This window comes from Oryx dammah, unplaced genomic scaffold, assembly GCF_014754425.2.
Source record: "Oryx dammah isolate SB20612 unplaced genomic scaffold, SCBI_Odam_1.1 HiC_scaffold_3, whole genome shotgun sequence".
NCBI classification, from domain to species: Eukaryota; Metazoa; Chordata; class Mammalia; order Artiodactyla; family Bovidae; genus Oryx; species Oryx dammah.
In genome coordinates, this window is record NW_024070187.1 from 60923772 (window position 1) to 60951709 (window position 27938).

Here is a 27938-nt window from a genome sequence, read left to right on the forward strand (position 1 = left end):
AGCATCGAAAGTCAATATTTAAAGACTATTTAATGCAAAGGAGTTCTAAGAGAATTGCAAAGACTTCTTTTAAAAGGTGAAAACCTGTTCATCAAAAACAATAGTTCACAGGTCTATTAACAGGTTTAAGACAAACACACCTACCCATGAACTGCTTCCATTACTCAGATACTATAAATAGAATCGGCAGCATATGGCTGCTTAGTCTTTCTGCTCTTTCCTACTTCTAGATTCTTATTAACATCTCTTTATTGGCTAGAAGATAGAGAAACACTGAATTGCACTCCTTCAAGAAGCTCTTAAATATTAAACTGATTTAATGAAAGCTCCTTGCAAGTATTTTCATTTCAGCCGGGCCAGGGAGATGCCCACCCAAGTTTTGTTGTGGTAGCTGGTCCCAATTATTCTTTGGTAGCTCCTACCTGACATGGTTATTGCAGAATTTTGTCAGCTGGGGCTGGTTGATGAATATAGTCCTTATTTCCTCCTGGTCAGCCAGTGACGTCTTCTCCGAAACATCATCAGTCTTCTCATAACCTTAGAGAGAGAGACTCTTCTTATTTGATAAGAAATGCTTCATTGTATTATCCAGACCAAAACCACATTTCCTAACTATCATAGAGCCTAAAATCTGTTAAAAGCTATATGAAAGTGTAAGTCACTTAGTCATGTCCAACTCTTTGCAACACCATGGGCTATACAGTCCATGGAATTCTCCAGGCCAGAATACTGGAGTGGGTAGCCTTTCCCTTCTCCAGTGGATCTTCCCAACCCAGGGATCGAACCCAGATCTCCTGCATTACAGGCAGATTCTTTACCAGCTGAGCCACAAGGGAAGCCCAAGAATACTGGAGTGGGTAGCCTATCCCTTCTCCAGAGGATCTTCCTGACCCAGGAATCAAACCAGGGTCTGCTGCATTGTGGGTGGATTCTTTACCAACTAAGCTATTGGGGAAGCCCATACGCTCCCCCTTTATTGATGTGTTTCTGTTTTAATAAAAAGAACCCCCCCTCCCACATTGAACATTTCTACTACATTTGTTAATAAAAGGCAGCATTTAAGAGTCATGTCAAAGCTGACCCAATTCAAAAACAGTAACATCCATTTTTAATTTGTACTCTTCCCCAGAAATGTTCAACTTAGTTCTTTCATTACATATAAACATGTCCAAAACAGCACAAAATTCTAAAATGGTTTATAGTTTTAGACAAGACTAACAACACAGAGGTAATGACAATACATTCTGAAATTTTAAACATAACATTTAATGCATTTCTGGTTTTTGTTCTATCTTTGTGGATAAAGATAGAGAAAAAGATAAACAGTAAGATTTAAACAGGTAACCACCACAATGATTTAACTCACTATGATCATCTTAATCTTTCCAGTAATTAGAATTTATGTTCACAGATGAATTTAAGTTTCTTAAGATTATCTTCAGTTACCCCACAGTCACTAAAACAATGTAAATAGATACAGGCAATTTCAGTTGGGTAACATTTTGCTGCAATGTTGACAACACTTTTACATACAGCTAAGAGAAGAGCAGAAAAAAATTAAACTACTTATTTTACTCTCTAGTGAGAAATAAATAAGACTGAATTAAATCGGTCCTTTACTCCTTTCCTAGAAAGAGTTGCCAACAATACTTTATCTCAAAAACCCACTTTTATTCTCTTTTCTGCCTCGCCAGTGCCAACTCCTCCCAAAAGCCCTGCCAATGGGAGGTCTCTTCTGAAGTATTCTTTGTGTTAAAGGCAGCGAGCCTTCCCTGTGTTCCCACAGGCCTCTGTACCTTCCTGTCCCTTGAGTCCGCCTCCTCTTTCAGAATGCAACTCCCCAGGGCAATTACTGGCTTGTCACTCATCTTCTAACACCAGTACCAACAAACAGCAAGTACCTAATAATTGTTTGCTGAATAAAAACCTAAGGACAAAGGAGTGGTTAGGAGGCCATTTTGAGAGCAAGTCAATTCCTCTCCACCCACTGATAAAGTACCAATCACAGTTACGTGCTGGTAACTACTCGGCAATAAAAGCTTGCCAGTGGGGCTTTGTTACTCTAGTGTTAATCGCTCAGTTGTGTCCCACTCTTTGTGACCACATGGACCGTAGCTCCCAGGCTCCTCTGTCCATGGGATTCTCCAGGCAAGAATACTGGAGTGGGTAGTCCTTCCCTTCTCCAGGGGACCTTTCTAACTCAGGGATCGAACCTGGGTCTTCGACCTTGCAAGCAGATTCTTTACCGTCTGAACCACCAGAGAAGCCTTTGTTACTCTGTGAAACCAGAAACCATTTGGGGCTTCCTACAAAGTGGAGGGAACGTAGCATAGGGACCAGGAGGGAGAGAAACAGTCATGTGTGCAGATCAGTGCAAACAGGACAGAGCTGCTGAAGAATACACAAAAGGCAAAGTAAGGACGGGTGAGACATGGCGCTGAAGAAGCACGGAGGCCAGGTTTCAAAGGACCCCTCAGGCTTGTCAAGAAGTGTGGGTGGCATCCTCTGGTTGGCAGGGAGCCACTGAAAGCTTTCTACATAGAGAGATACAATATGACAATTACGTTGTATACTCATCACTCTGGAGGTCACATGGTTCCAAATCAGATACTGTCATGCTCATGGTACAGTTTTAGACTTATTAGTAGCTTTGCCCATCCCTGGTCACACAGTTAATAATTATCAGTCACTATGCCATGTTTTAAACATAATGGATTTTTCTCCCGAGTGTATACAATCAAAATTTCATATAGGGATTGTCTTCTCCAAACACTCATAGTTTGAAACCCTAACCCTGGATGTGATGTTAGCAGGAGGAGAAACTTTTTCAAGATGATGGTGGGACCATAATAAGAGTTAAAAGTTCCCCTTGTAAAAGAAGCCCAGAGAGATCCCTTATCCCCTCCACTTGTGAGGACATAGCAAGAAGATGATCCTGTATTAACCAGAAGGTGGGCCCTCACCAGACACCAGATCTGCTAGTGCCTTGATTTTCGATTTCCCAGCCTCCATAAAGGGCTTCCCTACTGGCTCAGATGGTAGAAAATCTGCCTGCAGTGCAGGAGATCCAGGTTCGATCCTAGGGTCAGGAAGATCCTCTGAAGTAGGAAATGACAACCCACTCCAGTATTCTTGTCTGGAGAACTCCATGGACAGGGGAACCTGGTGGGCTATAGTCATGGGATCACAATGAGTCAGACATGTCTGAATGACTAACACACACACACACACACACACACAGCCTCCAGAATTGTGAGAAATAAATTTGTTATTCACAAACTAGCTAGTCTATGGTATTGTGTTATAGCAGCCAGAACAGACCAAGTTATGGATTATCAAATAGAGACATAGCAATATTAAAAGTTTTAAAAATCTTTCATTAGATTTTCCCTGAAGACTGCACAAAGACCACAGTGTACAGTTGATGGTACCTTGCTAGACAAAGAGCCTCAGAAAACTAGCTCTCCACTCTTTTCTGAACTGATATTCTCTAGTTGTACTTACTTTACATAACTGGATATTCTCAGCTGAGGAGTTAGGTCTCACTCCTCACTCTGTAATTGTTATTGCATCTGCTTCCCCTGTTTCACTCAGAGTTTTCTAAATAGCATATCCATGGCTTAGAGTAAGTACTCAGTATCTGAAGAACTAATAGATGAGCAAAAAACGTATTTAACAATATATCAAGAACAGATCTTTGTCTTAGATGTAGACACAGGTTATCCAAGCCTGTAAGACTGACTCATAAATTCAAAATGACAATTAGTAAGTTTATGATGAGAAATAATTGCCATAGGAACTAGAGTAATTGAAGTCCCACAATCAGTTGAACTCTCCCCCTGTTGGCCTATGTAGAAAGTCCAATGACCAAGTGATGGTGTCTGGTGAGTACACGAAGCAACCTACTGGTAGCTAGATGACATGAGCCAAATGGTGTTCAGCCAGCACGGCTTGATGCGCTCAACTCCCCAACAGGGGTCAATGCACTGTAGGACCAAAAAATTCACAGCCTGTCAGAATACCTTGGCAATGGGGCTAGGATACCAAATCTGTCGGCCAACATGTCTCCTCCCCTCCAAAGAGCTAAGGAGAGTACTGCCAGTTTTTTAACTCCATGACTCACTCTTCCAGACCATCTCCATCTCCAAATTCAAACTGACATTTAATCTGCCAGTGGGATTACCATCAAAACCTGCAGGCCTAGGAACAAATGTGTCCCTCATGCAGAGAACTCTGCTCCTAGCATGTGTTGATCTTACACAGAAAAAAGAAGGCAAGCTCATTTTCCCCTTTGCAAGTTCTTGGGAGCAACTCAACACGGCCCCCATGTACACAAGCCAGTGATGACCATGCCACCAAATACAGTCCTTTTTCACATTTTGGATTCTCCAGGAGAATCACTCAGGCATTTGCCCTACTGTCCTCAGTGTTCAGTCAGGCATGTGACATCCACTAAAGCATCATTACTCTTCTGACACTAACAGTTCTACAGGGCAAACCTCTGCAGCCACCTTCACATAGCTAACTCTTTAAGGATTACAAATAAGCAAGGGCTTGATAGTGGTTTCTGAAATACCTCAGCTTATTTTGATGTGATACTCCTCAAAGTTTACAACGTCTTTTATTTTTCCTTTAGTTTTACTATTTAAAACAATTTTTACTTTATATTGGTGTGAAGTTGATTAACAATTCAGGCGTATAGTGAAGTTATTCAGTTATACATATATTATACATGCATATATTCTTTTTCAAATTTTCTTCCCATTTAAGACCAGCAAGAATCAAACCAGTCTCCCCAAATAAACTACTCTGGGCCAGCTTTTATTGAAATAAAGAAAAGGTCAAACAGTACAGACAATGATTCTCTAGTTCAGAATTTGGGATATGCTGAAAATTTCATATTTTGTGTTTTCAATATCCTAACTGATTATTTCCCCTAGCAGAAAAGCAGTTGTTTTCTGAATTATAGTTTATTTCAATTAATGATAAAATTAGTATTTCCTAAGCACATATCAACCTGGGGATTTTACTAGACCAAATTCTGCATTCTTGGTTATAAACTGACCAAATGCTACTTCAAGACTTTTGAAGGGTCAGTAATTTCAGTATAAGGAAACAGAATCACACGTGATTTTTAGTTACTGAAATGTACTAAATATTACTTTGTGTTACTAAATAAGGATATATAAGCAAAAACTCCTGCAGACTATTTCAATTTTCAAGAATACTTTTCATTATCAAGAAAACATAAGATGATTGTGGGACAGCATCTCAATCATGGCCCCGAAGTGAACGCTTGGTTCATCCTCCCCTGACAGCATTTATTATTAAACTCACTCAGTAGTTGTGAGGTGAGCTCTAGTTCTTCCACTAAGGACTTATGTGATCCTGTGCACATAATCCCTACGGGCTATTGCCTTTCCTTGTAAAATGAGAAATGTAAGCAAATACAGTAAGTCCCCTACATATGAACCCTCAAGTTGCAAAATTTCAAAGATGTGAACGTATTCTAAACCTATTACAGTACAGTACTGTATGCCCGACTGTCAGCCCTATGAACAAACTGAATTTGTGAGCACTCTCTCCAAACAGAATTTGTTCCTATGTAGGGACTCACTGTAATCTGACATTCTTTTTCAGTATTAAAATCCTGTGAAATTAGAATCTGCTGAGCACCAAGAAGAAAACAGTGAATACCTCATTCGTTCAGATGAACAGGGAAATTAAAAAAAAATCTCCCTACTTGAGCCAGATGTTTCAGAGTAACAGCTGCTTTACATAATCAGCAGCCAAAACACAGGCACAGAGTCAAATGGTGCTTTGTACTCCCAGTTGAGTCTCTGCATTTGAAAAGATGAGCAGTGACTATAGTCTGTTGCCAGCACCCAGCTGGCACCCACCCACTGACCAGTGTCTACTGGGTGACCAAGTATGCTGACACCTAGTATTCCTTTCTTCCTCTGCCCAGATATACGGTCATGTGCTTAAATGCACACAGTATAATGAGTAGAGAAGAAAAATGCTTAACAGCTAAGGTGAAAGACTTTGCACCCTCTCACACAATTACAGCAAAAGCACATCTCTGAAAATTTCCATTTCTTGTCATAAACATCATGACCCAATTTGGTCATTCATTCATTCAACATAGTTAAGGGCCTACGATGAGCCAGGCACTTTTTTTTTTTTTTTTTAAGCTGAAGAAACAGCTTAAAAGAAGGTTCCCTTCTCTTAGGAACTTACTTTCAAGAAGAAAGCAAAATAAATACAGATCATGATATGTAGGATGAAGGAAGTCAAACGGGTGATTGACAAATGATGGACAGAACTCTCTGTGCCTCAGTTTCACCATCAATATAATGGACTTGATAATAATACTGACCTTAAAGGAGGGTTGTGAAGGACATGGTAGTTAATAGGTATAGAGAGCAAGGCTTTGCATTCAATAAGAAGAGCTCAATAAATACTAGCTGTTCTCACTGTTGTTGCTGTTATCATTACTGCTATTGGAGCTTTCTACTGAGCAGCAAGGGAAGGCCTCTCCAAGGAGAGGCTGAGCTGAGCCCTCAATGAGAAAAGATAAAAGACAGTGTGAACCAAACCAGGGAAGAGCAGGAACAAAGCCAAGGAGGCAAGCATAGTCTTGGCATTTCCAGAAACAGGAGGACCAGTGGTTGTGGACAGGGGGAGCCATCAAACACGAAGGGACAGAGCCAGACTGGCAGAAACAATAAGAAACTTGAATTTATATCCTTCGTGTGGTAGGAATCCACAGAAAAGTTTTAGGTAGGAAGATCGTTTTGAGGCCAAGTAAATTCAGTAAGACGACGAGGAGTGGGTGAGACCGTGGTGACAGGGATGAAGTGGATTATACTTGGCACTTTTTGTGCGGTGGAGCTGGTCTGCCCCTCACAGCCTCTCCATGTCTATCATCCTTTCATCCTGTTTGATGTCACATGTACCCACTCTCTGATGCTCCAAACCAAAGCCTAAGATTGGAAAGAAATTTAGGACTTTAAATACACCAAGTGATTAACCACTTCATAGAATTCTCTTTGCAGCCAGAAAACTCTAGCCTTAGATAGCACACATCTTTTTCTAATTACATCAAGTTCAGCAATAATAATAGAAACACAGTCTAAACAAGGAAGGCATTATAGTGCTTGGGGGCACACACGTGGAGTCAGAGAGATGGTTTAGGTCCCTAGTTGTGAGATATGGTTACCTTAGATGGATTACTTAGCTCTGACTGCCTACCTTCTTTCACAGGATTTTGTGCAGACTAAATTAGATAATGGATATGTAAAAAGCACTCCAGACAATAAATGCCTGGCTCTTCATGCACACATAAATAGTCCAGCCACTATTTTTCCTGTTGAAATAAAAAAGGCAGGCTGTGGGGAGAAGGCACAGGTTTTCTAGTTAAGATCTGTGTTCAGATTTAGATTACGACACTTCTATATAGCACTGGGCAAATTATTTTATATCTGAGCCGCAGCCTCCTCACATAAAATAGGGTTCACATGAGGATTAAATGATAATGTTAGCAATGTAGCACAATACTATCATCCAACCGGTCCCTGTCACCCTATCCTCTATCCAGAGATTATAAAGATACTCTCTCCTTCAAAACATTTGAGATGAGAAAAACGAAAGTCTTAGGGACCTACTGAGGTAGGTACTAATGTTTAAAATTTGGGAGGATAACATTTAATTAAAGTTGGGACCAGTGAATAAATCTAGAGAGTAAAATAACAGATTTTACCCTAGGATTTTATAAATTAATATCAAATAAGTACATGTTTTCCTAAAATTGTCATCTGTATGGGGTTACGCAACAGAAGCAGGGGGGGTAGGTGGGAGGGAGAAGAGAACAAGACACAAAACCATTCTGTTGCCTGGTAATATGGTTCTGAACCAGTATGCTTTTTCAGGCTTGACTTTATCACAATTATAACTAAGGCTGTAAATGGAATCAGAACATATATATGGCCTAAACATATTCAGGAGAGACCAACTATTAATATATATCCTTTTACTCAGTGGCTTCTAATATTAGACACCAAAGAGACCATATTGATTGCTTGCATTTCTTGAGCTAGAATGAAATCTTTGGATAACAGTCTAATATAAAAATACTAACTAGAAAACTAGCCGGAGACATTAAAGGCACAGCTGCAGAATTTAGGTGTGACTAAAGTTAGGTGCTACTCAGTAGGAAGTTATGAGTGTTACCCATGGTCCTTTCCAAGGTTTAATAGGTTTTTATTTTGTTCGCTGGGGAAAATAAAAATAAATTAAAAGTTCTCATTTAATAATTTTTTGTTTTTGGTTCAAGTGTCTGGAGTAAAACAATCTTTGGTTGAACAATTTAGACATTTGTATTTTAGTTATTGTGTTTTTAGTGGTTACCATATATATTGTTTATATGATTAGAAATACAGAAGCAGTTACTAGAGCTACAAAAGAGACTTGAAGTCCCATATTCTGCATTGTTGGGGTGGAACAGCCGTTTCAAACATTCGATTGTGAGCCTGACTGCAGCTGTTTCCAGACAGACAGGGAACAAAAGGAAAGGAACCACTACTCTGGCAGCAATGAACTGGGTGCTTTAAAGGTTAAAATGTACATACTACAATTTCAAATATGGCACTGAAGAAATAAACACCTTTGAAAGCATGGAAATTAAATAGAAGCTACTCAGCCATGCGTCTCTAATTTCTATACCATGACTACAACAGCCAGAGGGGAAATGAAATTTTCAATTGCATCAATACACCTTCTTGTTCCGAATATTGATTCAGGCTCTATGCAGTGAACATCTGCTGATCATTCCAGTTCAGTGCCTGCTTCTCCTGCAAAGAGCTGTTGGTTTTCCTTGGAGAACTCCCTTCCCCCTACTGTAGGCAGTGGAACTGGTCCCTCAAAATACAATTCCCCTTTTTGACTTAAAGGTGGGCACATGACCCATGCTAAGCGAATCACAGGCAATTTGCCATGTTGACATCTGAAAAGGCTAATAAGCACGGATGAGATGGATTCTGAGGCCTGTCCTTTAGTCCAGCTGCTTTGCATGCTCCTTGATCTTCCTGGAAAAGCTTTTCACTTGATTCTGGGAACTGTTCTACCTACTTGAATATTATGCTTAGCTTCCATAGTATGAATTTAAGCAGAGGCATTTCGGTCCTCTGCTAGAAGCCAAGTCCTGTCCCAATGTCCATTTAGTTATGTAGGTGGGCACGGACACTGGACCCAAACCTGGCCTCCCTTCTTCAAGGAGCTGAATCCTAGTCTCTGTTCCCCAGTCAAGCTGGCTTTTCTGCTGGGCATGGAACAATGACCTGGAACCACAAGCAATTACCCTGCTTCCCTCAAATATCATGAAGCTGCCTGGAACCCTTCCCAACACACCCTGCTTGATGGACCAGATCTCCTCTGATGTTAAGAGCTGCCCTATCCAAGTCCTGAGTCCAGTACATTCTATAGGTCTTTCCACCCTAAGGAACTTGCACAACAGTCAAAAAGCTTCCCACACACCCAGCTTCTTCTCATTTACCCTCTTGTTCATGCAATTGTGAATTTAGCTCATTATCTTCAAGCCCATTTAAGTTATAACAAAATGCCATAACAAAGAATATCCATTTACCCAGATGATGTAAAATACGGTTATCGGCTTCAAAAAATTGTTTTCCATGTTACAAAAGAGTTCACTCCCCACTGCCAACAATTCTTCTCAAAATGATGAAGAAACTTTGCTTTTCATATGGAGAACTACTGATGGTCAGAGGGCCAGTGAATTGAGAAGCCAGGATAACATTTGGAAATGGGTTAAGTCCAGTTCACTTCTAGAGCTTTAACACTGATGGATGCATTTATTCATTCAATAGTAAGGCTTGACCTAACCTCCCCCTCTGACCCCATTTCTCCTCTACCGGCCCTATTCCACCTCAATATAGTTTTCCCAACCATGACTTTCTCCTACTTCGTGGGTACTATTAGATGTCAAAGGAGTCTCCCTAACCAATCTTCCTTGAAGTATCATCTGAAAAAGCTTTGAATATACAGTGGTCTTTTGACCACTCCAATATTAATTGGCTCACCTATATCCTGAGGTATACGTCAACTGAGAATACTACTACTAGATATTACAGATGTACCTGACTTAAACACTGAGGACAGCACAGGCACGAGGGCACATGACTATCAGGTATGCTATTCTAATATGGAGAAGTAGCATAAATAATACTTTAAGACAGTCCCTTGCATGCAATGAATGTTTACTAAATTTTCTATATTATTATCAGGCATCTAAAAATCCCCAGAACTTTATAGTCTTATCTCCATCCTGATACCCATGAATATATCTTCCTATTGGGACCTATCATTACCATACATGGTTAAGTGATATGTTTCTTTAAGTGTATTTTTGGGAACTGATCTAAAAATAAACAAGGGTGAAAATCGACATTATTTCTTGTTTAAAACAGGAAAAAAAAAAGTGGTTTAACACTCCCTGTATTCATGCTGAACTGCAACAAGCTCCAAAATAGCACAACAAATTCTGAGTGATAGACACTGAAAAAAGTATTCCTGACGTTCAGAGGAAAGGCTAATCTTAAGCAGTATTACACGGCAACCTACCTATGCACGCCTAGTGTTGGGCCTCACACATAGTAAGCACTCAATTTCTGTGGCTCCCAGCTTTGGATACTAACCTAGAAAAGCAATCATCTTGGGTATGCTGAGTTACAGCAAATACTAAAGAAAACACAAATGTCAAATCATACTTAATAGGAAAAGGAGAACAATGAAAGATAAAAGAAATGTAATGATATCCCCTTAGGGATATTCCACAGATCCTTCGGTCAGACAGAAGAATAAGTGGTATATTCCCAATATAGATTAAACATTGGCACAGAAACGGACTGAACTAGCAATGAAGGGTTTCAACCACCAGACACACATCCGGCATCTCCTAGAAGCCTCAATTAGCTAAAAGCATCATTGACTCGTCTTGGCAGCAAACTCATCACTTGAGAAGGTACAGGAAATAAGATGAGGAATTGTTACCATGGACTGGATTCTAATCAATGCAGAAGTGATAAGGTTTAGAAAACCTAACTGTACCAAGGAACTTTTGGTAGTTGGAGGGGAATACCAGGCTAAGCCAGACATATCTTCTAGATTAAGGGGATGTATTTCAAATTAGTATCAAAACCCAAAAGGGGCAGAAGTCTGGAAAGCTGAAGTAACATGCTGACTAATTGTGAAAGGTCTTGGAGGAAAGAGAGGTGTGGTCAGAGACCACTGTTGCAGCATAACATGGCCTTGGACAAGGAAAAGTAGATTAAAAGATCACGGGAAAGGTTGGAAATGGGCTCACATGTTCAATAGCAAAGAACAACAGATGCACAGACACCTAAGAATGGAGGAAAAGTGTTTTAAAAAATGTTAAGAGACTACAAAAGCATTTCCTTGCTTCCTTTGCAATACAGTAAATTCATGGGATAGGTCCACTGCCTGAAATGGATGGTGTGATGTTAACAGATCGTAAGAAGCAGAACTCCTCAATACCTATTTCTCCTCCTTCACTTCATTTCACTTCAAGGATAATTATCCTAAAACTAGGAAGGTTAGAATGAATAGTAGTTGGAGGAACTAATGCAAAAGAGATGGTAGGGAATTATTTTAAAAAGAAAAAAAGATGAGGCAGTACCTAGCTGCTCTAAATATCGATGGATTCATATTTTGTAGCGTGTGTGTGTATACATGTATACAATATTTTTAAATCTATAAAACTGTGAGAACTTGCAGAATAGTTAAATAAAGTGTTACTAATCACAGAAGAACCATGGGAAAGGGCAAAGTGTTTTAAAAAGGAAAGTAGATGGATTCTGTACATCATAAACTACTGTTCATGAAAAGTGTAGTCCACAGTCATGCTTTCAAAGTTACAGATTTTAATAATGGGATCTACAGCTTCTGAAGGATTTATGGTAATTTCTAAAAATAGTTAATTTGCAAGTCAAAAGGAATACTTTCCTTTTGCATTGAGAATTCAGCTAACATTGAGTAGAGGGTCATTGTTTTTAAAGCGGTGTTTCTCATACCCAAAATGTATAGTCAGAAATTGAAGGGAATTTGTTTCCCTATAAAAAAGGTCCTTTGTGCTTGTGTGCTAAGTCACTTAAGTTGTGTCCAACTCTTTGAGACCTTTATGTGCTGTAGCCTGCCAGGCTCCTCTGTCCATAGGATTCTCCAGGCAAGAATACTGGAGTGGGTTGTGGGACCCTCCTCTAGGAAAAAAGGTCCTTTACACTACCTAAACCTGAATAATAATGTTATTGGCCAAATCCTTAGCATTCTGTACTTCAGCAAGACTAGACTGTCCTTAAAAAACTGAGACACTGGATCCCAAGATTAGGGAATGATGTAGATTCACTACTGGTTGACAAACATCCATAAAGGGACTTTTACTGGAGCTTTCCTTTGGTTCCCCGCTTCTTTGAAGCCCTCCTGATGGAGGCTTTCCTGGGTCACCCTTGGCTCCTGCCCCTACTCCCCTCTCCTGGCTTAGTTCTCTGACCGTGGGTATCAGGGTCAACAGGGGCACCTGACCGCCAGGGCCAGTTGGACTTCTTTCTGGGAAAGTGGACTTGTGGTCGGGAGACACTAGCAGACAGACTCGGCACTGAGCAGGGACCAGGCTGGGCATGGAGAGTCAGGGAGTCAGGCTGCAGGGGGCGATGGTCCTCCCCACACCCCCGCCCCCATGAAGCCCCATGGACGGCAAAGATACGAAGACAACGGAGTAGATGTACAGAGAACAAACCAGGGCAACTCTGGATAGAATAAGAAACCCCAAAGCCTGAGTCCCATGAGGCTCTTCTATGATCCAAGGGGATCCCTGGATAAAGTAGATGCATAACTTCCTGAGGGATCTGGAGCCAGACTGCCTGGGTTCCAATGAGACAGGATAACATGCTGTCTCATACTGGATAATATACTGGTACGATTAGTAAATATGCAAATGACATGAAAGAATTAATTCAGGAAGATTTTGGGAGATTGAGCAAATTGAAGATCCTACACTAACACCTAAAAGAATCAACTGTGTAAATATAATATGGAGCATATTTGGCCCAGCAAGACATGTAGGAGACAAATGGTTTAATCACTTTTATTGCTTTCTTAGCAAGAAAGAACTTGCTAAGAATTAGAACTGTCTGAGAGTGGAAAGGGCTGTTTGACAAGGGGGTGTGACTCCTGTCACTGAGGGGTTTTCGAGCCAGAGCTGGATAACCAAATGCCAGCAGGCTATTTCAGGGACAGTGCACACAGCTTCCTCCAACTCCAAAATTCCATGATGTCATCTTTAAAAAAAAATTTTTTTTTAAAGACAGTTATGAAGTCATCAGAGAACCACTAAGATAGTGTCAATGCACGAGCAAGTTTTGACGATTTTGTATATGGAAAAAAATTTGTTGAATTAGTTGGTAAAAATGCTTGCAGAAAGGTAACCCCATTAATTTCACCACAACACAATCATAGGAAGACAGAACTGAATGAGAGTTCTGAATAAGTCAGTCTTTGAAGCATATTGGAAAAAGGAATAATAAGCAATCATGAAGTTATCTGAATTATTACAACTTTTATTTTTAGAGCTACTGATGCATTTTACAATAGAAAAACAGGTGGATAGGCTAATAGTCTTATGATTCCAAGGCTAGTTCTCATTTTATAAAAAGAAACAAAAACACCCATGTACCTCATTTTGCTGCTGCACTGTTCTCAGAATAAGTCAGTGGAATTTGACGGGCACCTGCTTATCTCCATTGTTCTTTTGCAAGAGAGAAAAATACAATTCACCTTTATTTTTTAAACACTGTCTCAAGTGTCAGAAACACCCAGTGAAGAAACTAGAGCCTGCCTGCTAATTTGTGGTTTGGGAGAAGTCAGCACAGCACACCCCGCACCATGAATCACCAGCTCTTTACTCTAGAACTCGATACTACCCAGCATTAGGAAAGGAGTGAACCTTTCCTCTGCCTGTTGATGACAAGCTGTGTCACAATCGGGCATGTGAAATATCCAACAAGTCTAGGAACCCAGCTAGAAAAACAGGGCATCCCTAAGGGGGCACTGGGAAGCTCCAGCATGACCCTGAGCGCATGGTGTCTGTCTGACAGTGGAGTGGACCCACAAGTGGCTGGGGGTGGCTCGGCTGCTGTGAGCGCCGTGGGGGTGCTGTTAAAGAACCCGCCAAGACTGGTTAGGCAAGATAGGCTCAGGGAAACCAGAGTCAGCGCCACAAAAGCGCGGAAGGCACAGCTGCCTTCGGTTTGTCAGGATGTGGCTCAAACAGGAGAGAGAAACCTCCACTAAGCAGATTACACCGCGATGTATGAATGCCAGCAGGTGGGCTGCAAAGACTTCAAAGGCCAAGCTCAGTGCTGGTTGACATTAAAGGATACCTACATGTGTGTGCAGCTGCCACCAGCCCTACCCAACTCACAGGCAGAACAGGAACGATGAGAGGCCAGATTGCTTCAGGATGCTTCAAGAACCTCCTGACACCATAAATAAAAACCACCCAGTGCAGAAAGAGCCTCTAATGCAATTCCTGTGCCTCCACATGCTACCACCACTAATTACAAGTATGAAATCAGCCCCTTAGGACTTCCCTGGTGGCTCAGGGGTTGAGAATCCACCTTCCAAAAGCAGGGGATGCCTAGTCAGGGAACTAAGATCCCATGTGCGGTGGGGCAACTAAGCCCATACGCCGTAACTACTGAGCGCTTGTGCTCTAGAGCTGGCACTCCTCAACAAGAGAAAGCGTATGTGCTACAACAAAGAGCCAGTAGTCAAAATAATGAATAAATTAATAAACATGAAAAGCAAATTTCCCCCATGTCTTAAAAAAAAAAAGAAATCAGCCCCTTAGATCTTCTGGAGAACCTGCGGCCATTGCTGAGCAAAGTGCAATGGGCCTAGACATGATAATAAGAAAACTCCATGAGATTTCAAAACCATGCCAGCATGTTAAAAGCTCAGCTTCCAAAATCTGAACAGCTTGATCTTATCCCTATCGCTCACCAGATGTGGATTCAAGTAACATTTGCTTAGCATCTGCTTTATAGCAGGTGTTTTAATTTTGTACTCTGAAAGATGTTCCTGCAGTGTGGAATACCTCGAGAGCCAAAAGAACACAATGATGACATAAAGACTATTCTCATCAGCTCTGATTATGGAGTGAAAAGTCTCTGCAACAGAATGATCAGTTCCAGAGAGATGAATCCATAGAGTTCCTAGGTGTCCAAAAAAACAATAGAGTGATCAGTTCCAAAGAGATGAATCCATACTGCTCCCAGATGTTGAAAATGCACAGAAACAAGGAATAGGCCCCGATAGCTCAGCTGGTAAAGAATCCATCTGCAATGCAGGAGACCCTGGTTTGATTCCCGAGTCAGGAAGATCCCCTGGAAAAGGGATAGGCTACCCACTCCAGTATTCATGGGCTTCCCTGGTGGCTCAGCTGGTAAAGAATGTGCCTGCGATGTGGGAGAACTGGGTTCAATCCTGGGTTGGGAAGATCCCCTGGAGGAGGGCATGGCAACCCACTCCAGTATTCTTGCCTGGAGAATTCCATGGACAGAGGAGCCTGGAGGGCTACTGTCCATGGCGTTAGAGAGTCAGACACAACTGAACAATTAAGCATAGCACACAGCACAAGATACTAATAGCTATGTTTACTGAATTTCTAAGGAAAACTAAAAGAAAGGAAGATAGAGGAAAGAGATTGAATTTAGGATAAAAGCAATCCTCTTTCCAAAAAGAAAAAGAAATGTATTGAAACATACCTATTTTGGCACACATAGATCAGTCCACTCTTTTCTAAGATGCAAGGAGGTTTTTAGTCCTTTATCCAAGAGTTTTCTATTTTAATAAATGGTGCCATCATTTTGGGTTTAGGGCCCCAAGCCTGCAACATCCTTAACACTCTACTTTCTACCCACCAATAATCTGTTAGATCTACCTTCAAACTATACTATGAATCTGACCACATCTGACCACAGATACCTAGTAGTTCAAGCCACAATCAACATTCTTTGATCAACTTCTACTGCCAAGATGAAATCAGAATCTCTTGGGGCAAAATCCAAGGCTCAGCTATTTTGAAGCTCCTCTGAAGATTCCAATGTGCAATCGGGCTTGCTCTACTCTCTAGCCAGGAGACAGATGATTTATGGGTACGTTTTACTGTATTTGGGGAAAGCGAAACAGGAGTCTTAGAGGGGTTATATGACTTGTCCAAGGCCACAGAGCTCAGAAGACCCCAAAGTCAGATATCACTCCAGGCCCTTTGGGAGCCCTGAGTGCCTTATTTCCTTTTCTGTCCAGTCAATTATTTACAGAGCAGTACCTTAAGATACTTAGGGAAGTGGGACAGCACTAAGTGAGTTAGTCTCCAGTTTCATTTGTATCACACAACAGATGCACTCTACTCTTTAAGTGGCTACTATGTCAAATAGTAGGGTACCAAACAGGCTAAAGACACATGGGGTATAAACAGTAAAGATGATGATTCTATTAGTTTGAGTCAATAGAATTATTTTAAAAAGATCATTCCAGCTGAATATATGGGAAAATGTCTGACATCTTATAAAGAAAACTATCAAACTATCAATTCAAACTGAAGACCTTGGTATTCAGACTTAGTTAAAGTTAAAACATAGGAGAGCAGTTCACTCACCCGAAAGTCACTTAATAAGATCAAGAGGAATTCAGCACAGCACCGGGGGAAATTAAGAGGACCTTCTTTGCTAATTACATTCACTTAGAAGTCAACAAAAGGCCAACCCATGTAATGATTCTTTCACTGAACTTTAAACCAAAATACACGAATGAGCTGCCATCTGGGGTTAAACTGAGCCAGTGATTCAGAACTCCATCCTCCAATCAAATTCTGGCTTCTTTTTAAAAAAAGATTTCCATCTGTGGAGTACAAGTAACATTATCACCTAAAAAAGAAAAGTCTAAATGCAGAAACGATAAGGATAGAAGAGAATTAAAAAAAAAAAAGAAAACCCACAAAGGTTGAACACAATACACTTCCGGGCAGACGCTTTAACCTGAGCCACCAGGGAAGACCCTGACCTAAGGCATAACAGGGGCTTAATTGGTGGCTCAGGGGTAAAGAAGCCAACTCCCAATGCAGGAGATGCAGGTTCAGTCCCTGGTTGGGAAGCTACCGTGCAGAAGGAAATGTCAACCCACTCCAGTATTCTTCCTGGGAAATCTCATGGATGGAGGAGCCTGGCAGGCTACAGTCCATGGGGTTGCAGGGGTCAGACGCAAATTAGTGACTAAATAACAAGACAAGGGACTATGGAGTTTGTTTTCTACTCCTAGAAGTTTGAAATCATCATCATCACATCCTGAAGCCAGACCCCAGCACCCATCCAGGAGGCCACAGAGAAATCATACTGGCTACATTAAGAGTTTCAAAATGAGCTTCATTTTAGAAACCAGGGAAGGCAGGTAAATTGAAGTTTGTGGTAAGTTTCTGTTTTCTTTACACTAACCTGCGAAAGATCTATTAACACCGGAGTGAGATAAATTAATAATTGTAGACTAAAGAAAATAAACCCCTTGAAAAGAAAGTAGCCACAGAAGTTTTGGAAACTTTTACTGATTTGTTAAGGTATTTCTTCCAGGTGCAAATAACTATACACATGTAGGCTATAAATATAGGGTGAATGAAGAGATGAAGTACAACAACATACTAAAAGTAAGTAGGTTAGCAAAAACCAGAAATGACATTGCCGAGAGGCTCATATTCATCAAGCTCCCAGAGTAGATATAGAACCAGCTAAAAATAAACGGGATGTGTTTACTCTTCATTTGGTTGTACTGAATTGACTGTTTAATTCAGAATTTTAAAGAAATTCTTCAAAACCAAATAACTGAGTATCATCATACAAGCTTTATCATTTTCTGACAGGTGAAATTTAGAGAAGTGAAATTAGACCCATTAAGTAACTGGGCAATAGACAAATTTACCCACAAAAATATCCATATGCTCTTGGTTTCTTGGCTGGCAATGAATATGACTTTATATAATCTATTCTTCTCTCCATAAGCAAGGAAATTCAAAGATCTACATCAGTATTTTTCAACACTGTTGGACATCAGAATTATCTGGAAGATACGATATCAATGCTCAGTCCATATGCCCGATGGCCCAGACTGATTCCATTGGTCTGGGTTGAGTCCAGGCATCCAATCCCCAATTGATTCACTGTGCAGCCAGGATTGAACACCACCGACGTACACTTGACTGTAAACCTGCTGACATTACACAAGCCTCCCACTGCCCGGACCACACTGGACACACTCTACATTAAAGATGGCACAGTCACTCTTCCTCAAGTCATTTCTCTAACCCTTACTCACAACTGTGGGGAAAAAGTTATGAAAGTTGAGTGAGTCCACCTGAGAACATTCATCACATCCATTCTGGCATCAGAGTGGACTGAATCCAACTTAAACTTAAGGTATAAAACAGCACATCAAATTTGGGTAAAATCTATAGAGAGAGATTGGTTTCATTTCTTTGGTCAGGGAGAGGACAGGGCTTGAGTTTAAAAATGAAAGTAGAATGAGACAGACTAGAAGGGGACTGGGAAGGGTCAGCTAGTCGTTAGAATGACAGTGTGGTGCCAAGAAAAATGGTCCTGGACTATAGGTGCACTCAGAACCGAAGCACTCCTGCATGGGGCAACAAGCTTGTCCAGAAGGGCTGGCCAAGAGTACCGAGGGGGAAAGTGAAAGCAAATGATACTCAGAGCCCCTGGCAGCTGGCTTGACATCAGAACTCCTCACCCAGGCAGAGTCCCAGAGTCCAGGGTCTCTTCTCTGAGACAGGCAGGGCCCCGAGTACTGGAGCTTTAGTTGCTGCAATAAACGTCAGGGTCAAGGAAATGGTGACAGGGTGGTTCAAGCCACATCCTCAAAGTGGTAAATTAGAGTTCCTTGAATGTCTCCTACTGCTAAGGTTTTCTAGACTGGGGTAGGGCTAAATCTACATGGGGGTAAGGGAGGGACAAGGGGAAAAGATGGGCTGCAGGTGCTCGAAGGAGATTTCCTCTACAAGTCGGCTTTAAGACCAGAGTTAGCCACAGAGATCGACGCTAATTAGAGAAGCTCAATTATTCTAAACTGGTGTCAGAGCAAACCATGTCTCTGATTCACCCTTGCAAACAAGTTTGCTTGCTTCATTCATGAAGATTAATCTTGTATTCTAAATAGGTCTGGCCCACTAAAGTGGTTTCCTGGTTCAAAGCCTCCATTGCCTTTGACCTTCTTAGCAACAGTCTCCACCTAAGCTGCCACATGACTAACCCAGTCTCCTGAAGTACAACCCTGAATGGATCAAGACAAGTCATCTTCAAAGAGGGGCTTAAGCAAAACAATGAAGAGGCTCTATTCAAAACAGCCAGTTACCTTTGCCCAGTTCATTCAATGTGTAAATAACCCAGTAAGCCAAATTCCTTAGCCCCTTAGATTAACAAAATTGATGGCAACAATGTATATAAAGGCAAACCACCCAAAGTTACTATCCTATGTTCACACATTTCATATTAACACTTAAAAGAAAACTAACAGGAAGGTTCTGTACAGTGGTCTTATCAAATCTTTTTTAAAAGAATTACATTTAATGGGTCCAAAACAACAGGCTTTAAAAGATGCCATGATGAATTTACATGAAACCTCTAAATTGCCGTGAGGGCTGTCACAAGCAGTATTATTTAAGCACTAATACATTTTGTGAGGTTTTATGAGGACATTTGAGAAGGCCTTCTGTTGGAAGGAAGTAAGGCTTAATCTCTACTTAAGAGAGAAGTATATCTATACGTGTACTTTTAATAAGCTTACTTTGAGCCATCATTTCTGTTATAAAATTTTATATTCTGAAAAACTCTGCTGCTGCTAAGTCGCTTCAGTCATGTCCGACTCTGTGCAACCCCATAGACGGCAGCCCACCAGGCTCCCCCGGCCCTGGGATTCTCCAGGCAAGGACACTGGAGTGGGTTGCCATTTCCTTCTCTAGTAAATCCTTAAGTCCAAGCTAGAGATGTAATCTAGAGCTGTGCTGACCAGCACAGCAACCACAAGCCACACGTGGAACCTGAGAATGTGAAAGGGGACTAGTTTAAACTGAGACATACTGTAAATATAAAATGCATAGCAGAGTTAGAAACTAGTACAAATAGAATGCAAACTATTTCATTATTGATTTTTATATAATAGTGAAATGAGATTTTGGATCTATTAAAGAAAATATATTATTAAAATTAATTTCAGTTATTTATTTTTTTTATAGTGTAGCTACTAGAGTATTTACAAGTACATATGTGTCTAGTGCTTGCTGACCACTTTATTTCTCTCAGTGCTGATCTAAGATTTGAATGTTAATTTGATAGGAGTAGATTTTACAAAACCATTAGTTAAATCTTCAGTTCAGTCAGTTCAGTCGCTCAGTTGTGTCTGACTCTTAGCTGGTCTAAATTCTGACCTCTAACCCTAACAAAAAGGATAAAAAAGATTAGTATCTTGGCTATTGTGTAAGGGTTATGTGAAACCTTAGAAGCAGTAAGTTGGAACCCAAGTACATAAAACTTCAGTACATAAAAATGAACAAATCTTACTGGAAAAATAATGTAATCAAATATACCTGATCAAATCTAATTATAATTTAAAACCTTATTTAAAAATACCTTATGATGTATAATTTTAAAACCTACAGAGATGAAAATTAACTGAAAAACTATTTAAAATGAAAGAATTCAGACTGATGGTTAGTTTCAAAATCAACAGCTTCTACTTTACATATTCTGACAGTCACGAGCAAAAACATGATTTTAGAAAGGATTTCATTTACAATATCTTCATAAAACATAAGCTATCAGAAGAATGGATAAGAAAGCTGTGGTATATATACACAATGGAGTATTACTCAACCATTAAAAAGAATACATTTGAATCAGTTCTAATGAGGTGGATCAAACTGGAGCCAATTATATACAGAGTGAAGTAAACCAGAAAGAAAAACACCAATACAGTATACTAATGCATATATATGGAATTTAGAAAGACGGTAATGATAACCCTGTATGCAAGACAGCAAAAGAGACACAGATGTATAGAACAGTCTTTTGGACTCTGTGGGAGAGGGAGAGGGTGGGATGATTTGGGAGAATGGCATTGAAACATGTATAATATCATATAAGAAACGAATCACCAGTCCGGGTTTGATGCATGATACTGGATGCTTGGGGCTGGTGCACTGGGACGACCCAGAGGGATGGTATGGGGAGGGAGGAGGGAGTGGTGGTTCAGGATGGGGAACACGTGTACACCCGTGGCAGATTCATGTTGATGCATGGCAAAACCAATACAATATTGTAAAGTAATTAACCTCCAATTAAAATAAATAAATTTAAATTAAAAAAAAGAAATCAGTTTTACAGTTTTTTGTAATTCTTTTTCTCTGCTTTGGTTATGTTTCTTCTGAGTACATCTATTGAAATTTTATGTAATTTTATATGTTCATTGAGCCTGATGATAATAAATTAAGCTTGTCTTTAAAAAAGAAAAAAAATAAGCTATCTAAAGAACAAATCACTAAAATGGGTAGGATTTATTTAAGAAAACTCTCCCCAGTACATAAAAGAAAAACCAATAAATGGAAAGTAAAACAAAGCTTAAATGACTCAGTATTTAAAAGATATGAGTTCTCTCAATATATATTTATAAAATTAATGCAATATCAATAAATATTCCAAGACATTAACTTTATTCAATGATGCACTCATTAGTTCAAGTGGAAAAATAAGCATGAAAGTAGCCAGAAAAAAAGTTAGAGGAAAGAACAGTGATTAATTGTAATAAAGGAATTTGATAGAAGGGGCCAAAACAGACCAAAATACAGAAGAGAGGGAAAGAAGAAGGGGAGAGACTGACTCCAACCATGACTCAACTATGTATGTGAATTTAGCATATAAAAAAAAATCTCAAATCAGTGAGGGGAGAACAGATTATAAAATATATGGTTATCATGTCAGATAGATAACAAATTGAGAAAAAAACAAAATTAGACCCCTACCTTACATCTCACAACAAAATAAATCCCATAGGAATTACACGTGTAACTGTTTAAAGGTGAAATCTAAAAGTATTAATACTAGAAGAAGAGCATAAGTGAAAAATTATCATTACCTTGACATAAGAAACATGACATTAAGCCAGAAATTTTAAGAAACTGAAAGATTATACTTTACAAAAATTAACCATGTACATGAGAAAACATCAAAAAAGTTAAAAGATAAACTATTAACAAGGAAAACAGTTCATGTCAGGAGCATATGATAAGCTCTTAAAATTCAATACAAGACAATCTTCATAAAGGAACTTACAATGAGTGAACAATTCAGACAAAAATAAAAATAATTACTAAAACCAATCAAGCTGTATTGAATCTTATAAGTAACAGCAATGTAAACTTAAAGTTTTTATTCTGCACTGTATATTCAAAAGGATAAAGAAGAGTATCCATTGCTGGGAAAGGAGTAGCGGAGTAGGACCTCTGGTTTATTTTCAGTGAGGGTACAAACGTGAATAGTCTTTTAGCATTTTTTCGCCATTATAAAAAAAAAAAAAGATACATACTTTTGCCCCAGAAATCCCTTTTCTCAAAGAATTTTCAAAGAAATAATCAGAAAAGTGTACAAAGATATATAAAGATGCTTATTCGTGTTTTTTTTGAAAATACATACTGGAAATGATCTACCTGCCTACCCACAGAAGATTCCTTAGTTAATTATTATGCAATAACATGTATAATGCTAAGCTGCCATAAAATACGTGATCTGTGCATTCAACAAATAATTATTGAGACTTCCCTGGTGGCTCAGATGGTAAAAGCATCTGCCTACAATGCAGGAGACCCGGGTTCGATCCCTGGGTTGGGAAGATCCTCCTGGAGAAGGGAATGGCAACCCACTCCAGCATTCTTGCTGGAGAATCCCACGGACAGACACGCCTGGTGGGTTACATCACAGTCCATGGGGTCGCAAAGAGTCAAAACAACGACTGAGCAATTTACACTTTCACTTTCACGTTGTTGTATGGCAGAAACCAACACAACACTGTAAAATAATTTTTCTCCAATTAAAAATAAAATAACCTTTTAAAACACAGAATTCAAATTACAAGCTAAATTCTGAAGATGTCATCACAGCATGGTAACTATAGCTAACAAGTGTTCTATATATTTGAAGTTACTAAGAGAGTAGATTTTAAAAGTCCTTATCACTACAGAAGACATCTATAACTATGTGAGGTAATGAATATTAACTACAATTTTTGTGGTAATCATTTTGCAATATAGTATATACCAATATGTTTCACACAAATATAATTCAGTTCAGTTGTTCAGTCGTGTCCGACTCTTTGTGACCCCATGAATTGCAGCACTCCAGGCCTCCCTGTCCATCACCAACTCCCAGAGTTCACTCAAACTCATGTCCATCGAGTCGGTGATGCCATCCAGCCATCTCATCCTCTGTCGTCCCCCTCTCCTCTTGCCCCCCAATCCCTCCCAGCATCAGAGTCTTTTCCAATGAGTCAATTCTTTGCATGAGATGGCCAAAGTACTGGAGTTTCAGCTTTAGCATTATACCTCAATAAAACTAGAAAAATTAAAATTTAAAATCTCATCCTTTCTGGAAGAAAGTGTTAGTTGCTCAGTCATGACTCTTTGTGACCCCAGGGATAGTAGCCTACCAGGCTCCTCTGTCCAAGGAATTCTCCAGGGAAGAATACTGGAGTGGGCAGTCATACCCTTACTATGAGATCTTCTCGACTTAGGAATTGAACCTGGGTCTCCTGAACTGCACACAGATTCTTCACTATCTGAGCCACTGGGGAAATCTTTATGGAGTTTACATAAATTTACAATATATTTCTCTTCTGGAAAATTGTTGGAATGGATATTTATTAAATGATAATGTATATTAAATGTATTAAATTATATTAAATGTATATTAAATTATATTTCATGTATATATTAAATGGTTATATTTAGATGGCTTAGTTTGGGGTGATTTTTACTGTCCTCTTAACATCTCTGCACTATGAGTTTTTTTCCAATGAGAAGCTGTTACTTCTACAATCAAGAGAACAAAACTAAGTTCTGTCATTAAAAATAAAGTTCAGAGTTATCTGTTCATCTGACAAAAGCTGTAAGTGCAAGAATACAGCAGTGAACAGGTAATGCAAAAAATCGCTCCCTTTTCAATGGTCAGGTTCCAATTAGGAGGGTATCAAGTAGGTCTGATTATAAGGCATCTGTAGGTCATCTCATCTTTATTTAGGTCACAAGATTCATTTAAGTCAATCCTACTATGCCCTAGGCAATGTCCTCAGTATATCAGTAAACAAAACAGACAAAAAATCCTTGACTTTAGGGAGCTTACTACCCACAGGACAAGAACACTGAAAGATGTGGGTTCCAGGAGTAGTGAAGAATGAATCTGTTGCCTTTACAACATTTACATTGTAATGACATTATGTGATTAGAAATCCAATATAGCGGCAAATATTTCACTAACTTCAAAAGCACAGTCTTTATCTATGCAAACTTTCCTTAAGCCTGTAAGGTCGGTATGAACTGATTCAGTTCTCATTGTTTCTGAAATTATATAAGTGAAATAAAAGAATAATGTACTATAGATTAAAAAGACTAAAATAATTTAGTTTTGCCACACTTAATAGCTCCAGGATTACACTAGGCAAAATAACATGTTTCGGGAATTCCCAAATATTGACCACATGAAGCATCGCTATACTCACATACCCACGCTGTGAAAGAATGTCATGTCAGTTATAAATCTATAACTCATTTTCATGATTTCTTTGGGGAATCCTTCATTTGCTATACCTTTCTATCCCACCGTCCAATTAGCTGGCACACAGCAGGTGCATAATACATGCTTGTTAAAGGAAGAAGGCTCTTAGCCTTCTTTTACCTGGACAAATGAAATAGCCTCTTAAAATTTTCTTTTTAACAATTTTTATACAAATTACCTCCATGCTCCTTTTGTTACATTTTAAGTAAATAAAATGTAGTATTTTTTATAATTACAAACATTTTAAAGGTGCCATTTACACAGGCCAGTTTAGGAAAACAATCCCTAGGACAACTTCTAAATTTACCACTTAGTACACGTTTTACATAATCAAATGAATGCCTTACATTTTAGCATCATAATATTCAACAGTGTAAAACACAAACCATTGGATTGTGGTTGTAGTTGTTCAGTTGCTAAGTCAAGTCTGACTCTTCGTGACCCTACTGGATAGGTATGTGGTGGTTTTCTTTTTTGGTGTGTATTTCCTTAGTTTTGAATAATGGTCATTATTTTGTAAATCATGAGCTCTAGAATACCTCTTTTAATCAAGCAAAAGCCTTTGACAATCTAACAGTGACAATGCCTGTCAGCTGCCTATCCAATAACAATCTTTCCTTTTTCTTTTAATAATAAAGCACTAAGTGCCAACTAGAAAACTCCAGCTTTCCTTGCAGAAGCGAGCCAATGCAAAATAACCATTAGTCTTTGTATGGTACTTTCAAGAAAAACATTTGGTCTCACACTCTTCTTCATTTTTCTTCTGACCCGGAACTCCTATACACTGGCTGGTACCCCAGCAACCAGATTATGACTTTAAGGAAGTTATGCACTTAGGATAATGAGGCAGAAAGGCGTAAGCAGCCCATGTCCCTTATGACTTTATTTGGTGGGCACAGGTGACCTGGACTGTTTTCATGCTAGTTTTACAACTTCGAGAAAAATTCTGTTTTGTGTAGACCACCATTATTTCAGTCCCTGTTTCTAGCATTTTTAATGCTGTATTTAGAGGCTTATTTGATTTAGCTGCAGTAAAAGTGAAGGGACATATGATTCTTAGTCTTCTGTATTATTTAGCCTTGCTTTCTGGCAAACTTATCTACCAGGGTTTCAACGATTGTCTCTGAACCAAAGATCCCGATTTGCTTTCCCCTACATCTAACCTCTCAATTTCAAAGTATCTCAAAACATGTCCATTTGGATGTCCCTCAATTACTTCAGAATTTGAATTTGTCTTCTCTTACTATATTGAAACTCCTTCTCAATTTCCTTATCTTTTAACATCTTTTCCCAATCAATCAGGTTCAAGACTGTAAAGCAGAGATCCTTAAAATGTGTTTCACCTACAGTGGAACATTCCAGCAGGTCGTGAAGAATGCAGTTCCATGGCAGATCTACTGAACAGAGCTTCATGAGGCAGCTCAAGAAACAGCAGTCTTGATGAGATACCTGGGATCTTGTAAACATTAAAGTCTGAAATTATCGCTTGAGAATCTCCTTTTATTTTAATGTTTTTTGTGGTGTATTCACTATATCACAATGTTCTATGACACGACCTTAGTCACCTCATTTCCTACTATGTTCCCCTTCTCCCCCCACCTGCCTGCCATCGCATTCCTCTAATACTCCTAACTCTCTCCTGCCTTGGGGCCTCTGCCTGGAACCTTCCTCCTCCAGATTCCCAGCAGGCTTAATCCACCTTCTTCACATCCACTTTTCAATGAAGGCTAGCCTAACCAACCCATTTAAAGTTGCAATTCATCCACTAACCTTATGCATCTTACCTTCTCTTTATCCGTCCCATAGCACTTATCACATAATAAAGTCTATAACTTGCTAACTTTTTGTGTTTGTTTTGTCTCTTGCCTCACTAGAATGTTAGCACCTCCAGGGTAGAGCTTCTTCTAAATTCTGTTTGCTCACTGATTTATTTCAAGTATGTTTCTTGAAATTTCAAGAATGGTACTTATAGGAGTTCAATAGATTATCTGTTAAACAAGATAATGATTTATTGAGAAATAGCTCTAATTCCTCCCTTTCCAGTCTCACTGCTCCACTCCAATACTAATCCTGGTCTTTGTCATTTTTAGACCTTAAAACACACACACACACACACACACACACACACACACACGTCTATTTACATTTCCTACAAACCATCCAACATACTTTGGGGATGTCACTTCCCTACAGTGATTTGGCTCCTAACTGGCCCTTTTGGAGGTATTTTACTTTGACCTCATGCTTGAATGAGAACTGGATTAGAAGAACTCTAAGGTCCTTTTAAAATATTTGATTCAAACTCCAAATGACTCATCCTGGTATTTAAAATATTCTATAATCTAGAAGTATTTATTTATCCAAATGTATGCTCTATTTCTTCTCAGTTTCCCTCTGCTTCTGGCCAGTTTAAGAACTCTCAAGTAAGCCACAGTCACGTTCAGCAGTTTTTCAGTTGGTTACTCTCTAACCTCAGCACCCTCCTGACTACTGAAATAGATGGCATTATCTTCGAACCTTGGTATTCACACTGTGACTTGCAGGTCATCACCCAGCATCACCCGCGAGCTTGTCAGAAATGCATCTCCAGCCCTACTCATCTAGAAGCTGCATCTAACAATATTCCCAGGTGATTGGTGCACACCTTAAAGTTTGAGAAGCATTGCGTGAGGACTCATTTCAAATTATTTCTCAAGGAATGTTTCCGCACAGGCTTCATGTTCTTACGTCTGATCTTTCACAGCTCTTTGTTACCCACAGCAAGCACACTGTTCAAATAATAACATCCCCTCCTAGACTATTTCTTATTTCATGGACGTTCTTTCTCCTCGATTTGGTTGTAAATAACCTGCACACAGAGCAGCCATGCATCTGGCCAATCTGGATGCAGGGACTAGAAACCCATTCAAATCGCTTAAAGTAAAAATAAGAGCCTGTTCTAAGGCTACTTGTTGAATTGGGACAAAAAGA

The 27938-nt window shown here is 39.5% G+C and overlaps 1 protein-coding gene and 1 non-coding gene across 5 annotated transcripts in view; one reads left to right on the forward strand and one right to left on the reverse strand.

The window, feature by feature from the left end:
* ATP8A1 (ATPase phospholipid transporting 8A1) overlaps positions 1-27938 on the reverse strand; it is a 232488-nt gene that overhangs the window by 198719 nt on the left and 5831 nt on the right. For all 4 annotated transcript variants that reach the window (XM_040238091.1, XM_040238093.1, XM_040238092.1 and 1 more), the window contains exon 2: positions 423-537. In XM_040238091.1, coding sequence (XP_040094025.1) covers positions 423-537 — 115 coding nt within the window. The remainder of the gene's footprint in view (positions 1-422; positions 538-27938) is intronic.
* On the forward strand, positions 22959-23031 carry TRNAC-ACA. Its single transcript has one exon. It is a non-coding gene; the product is annotated as a tRNA-Cys (tRNA).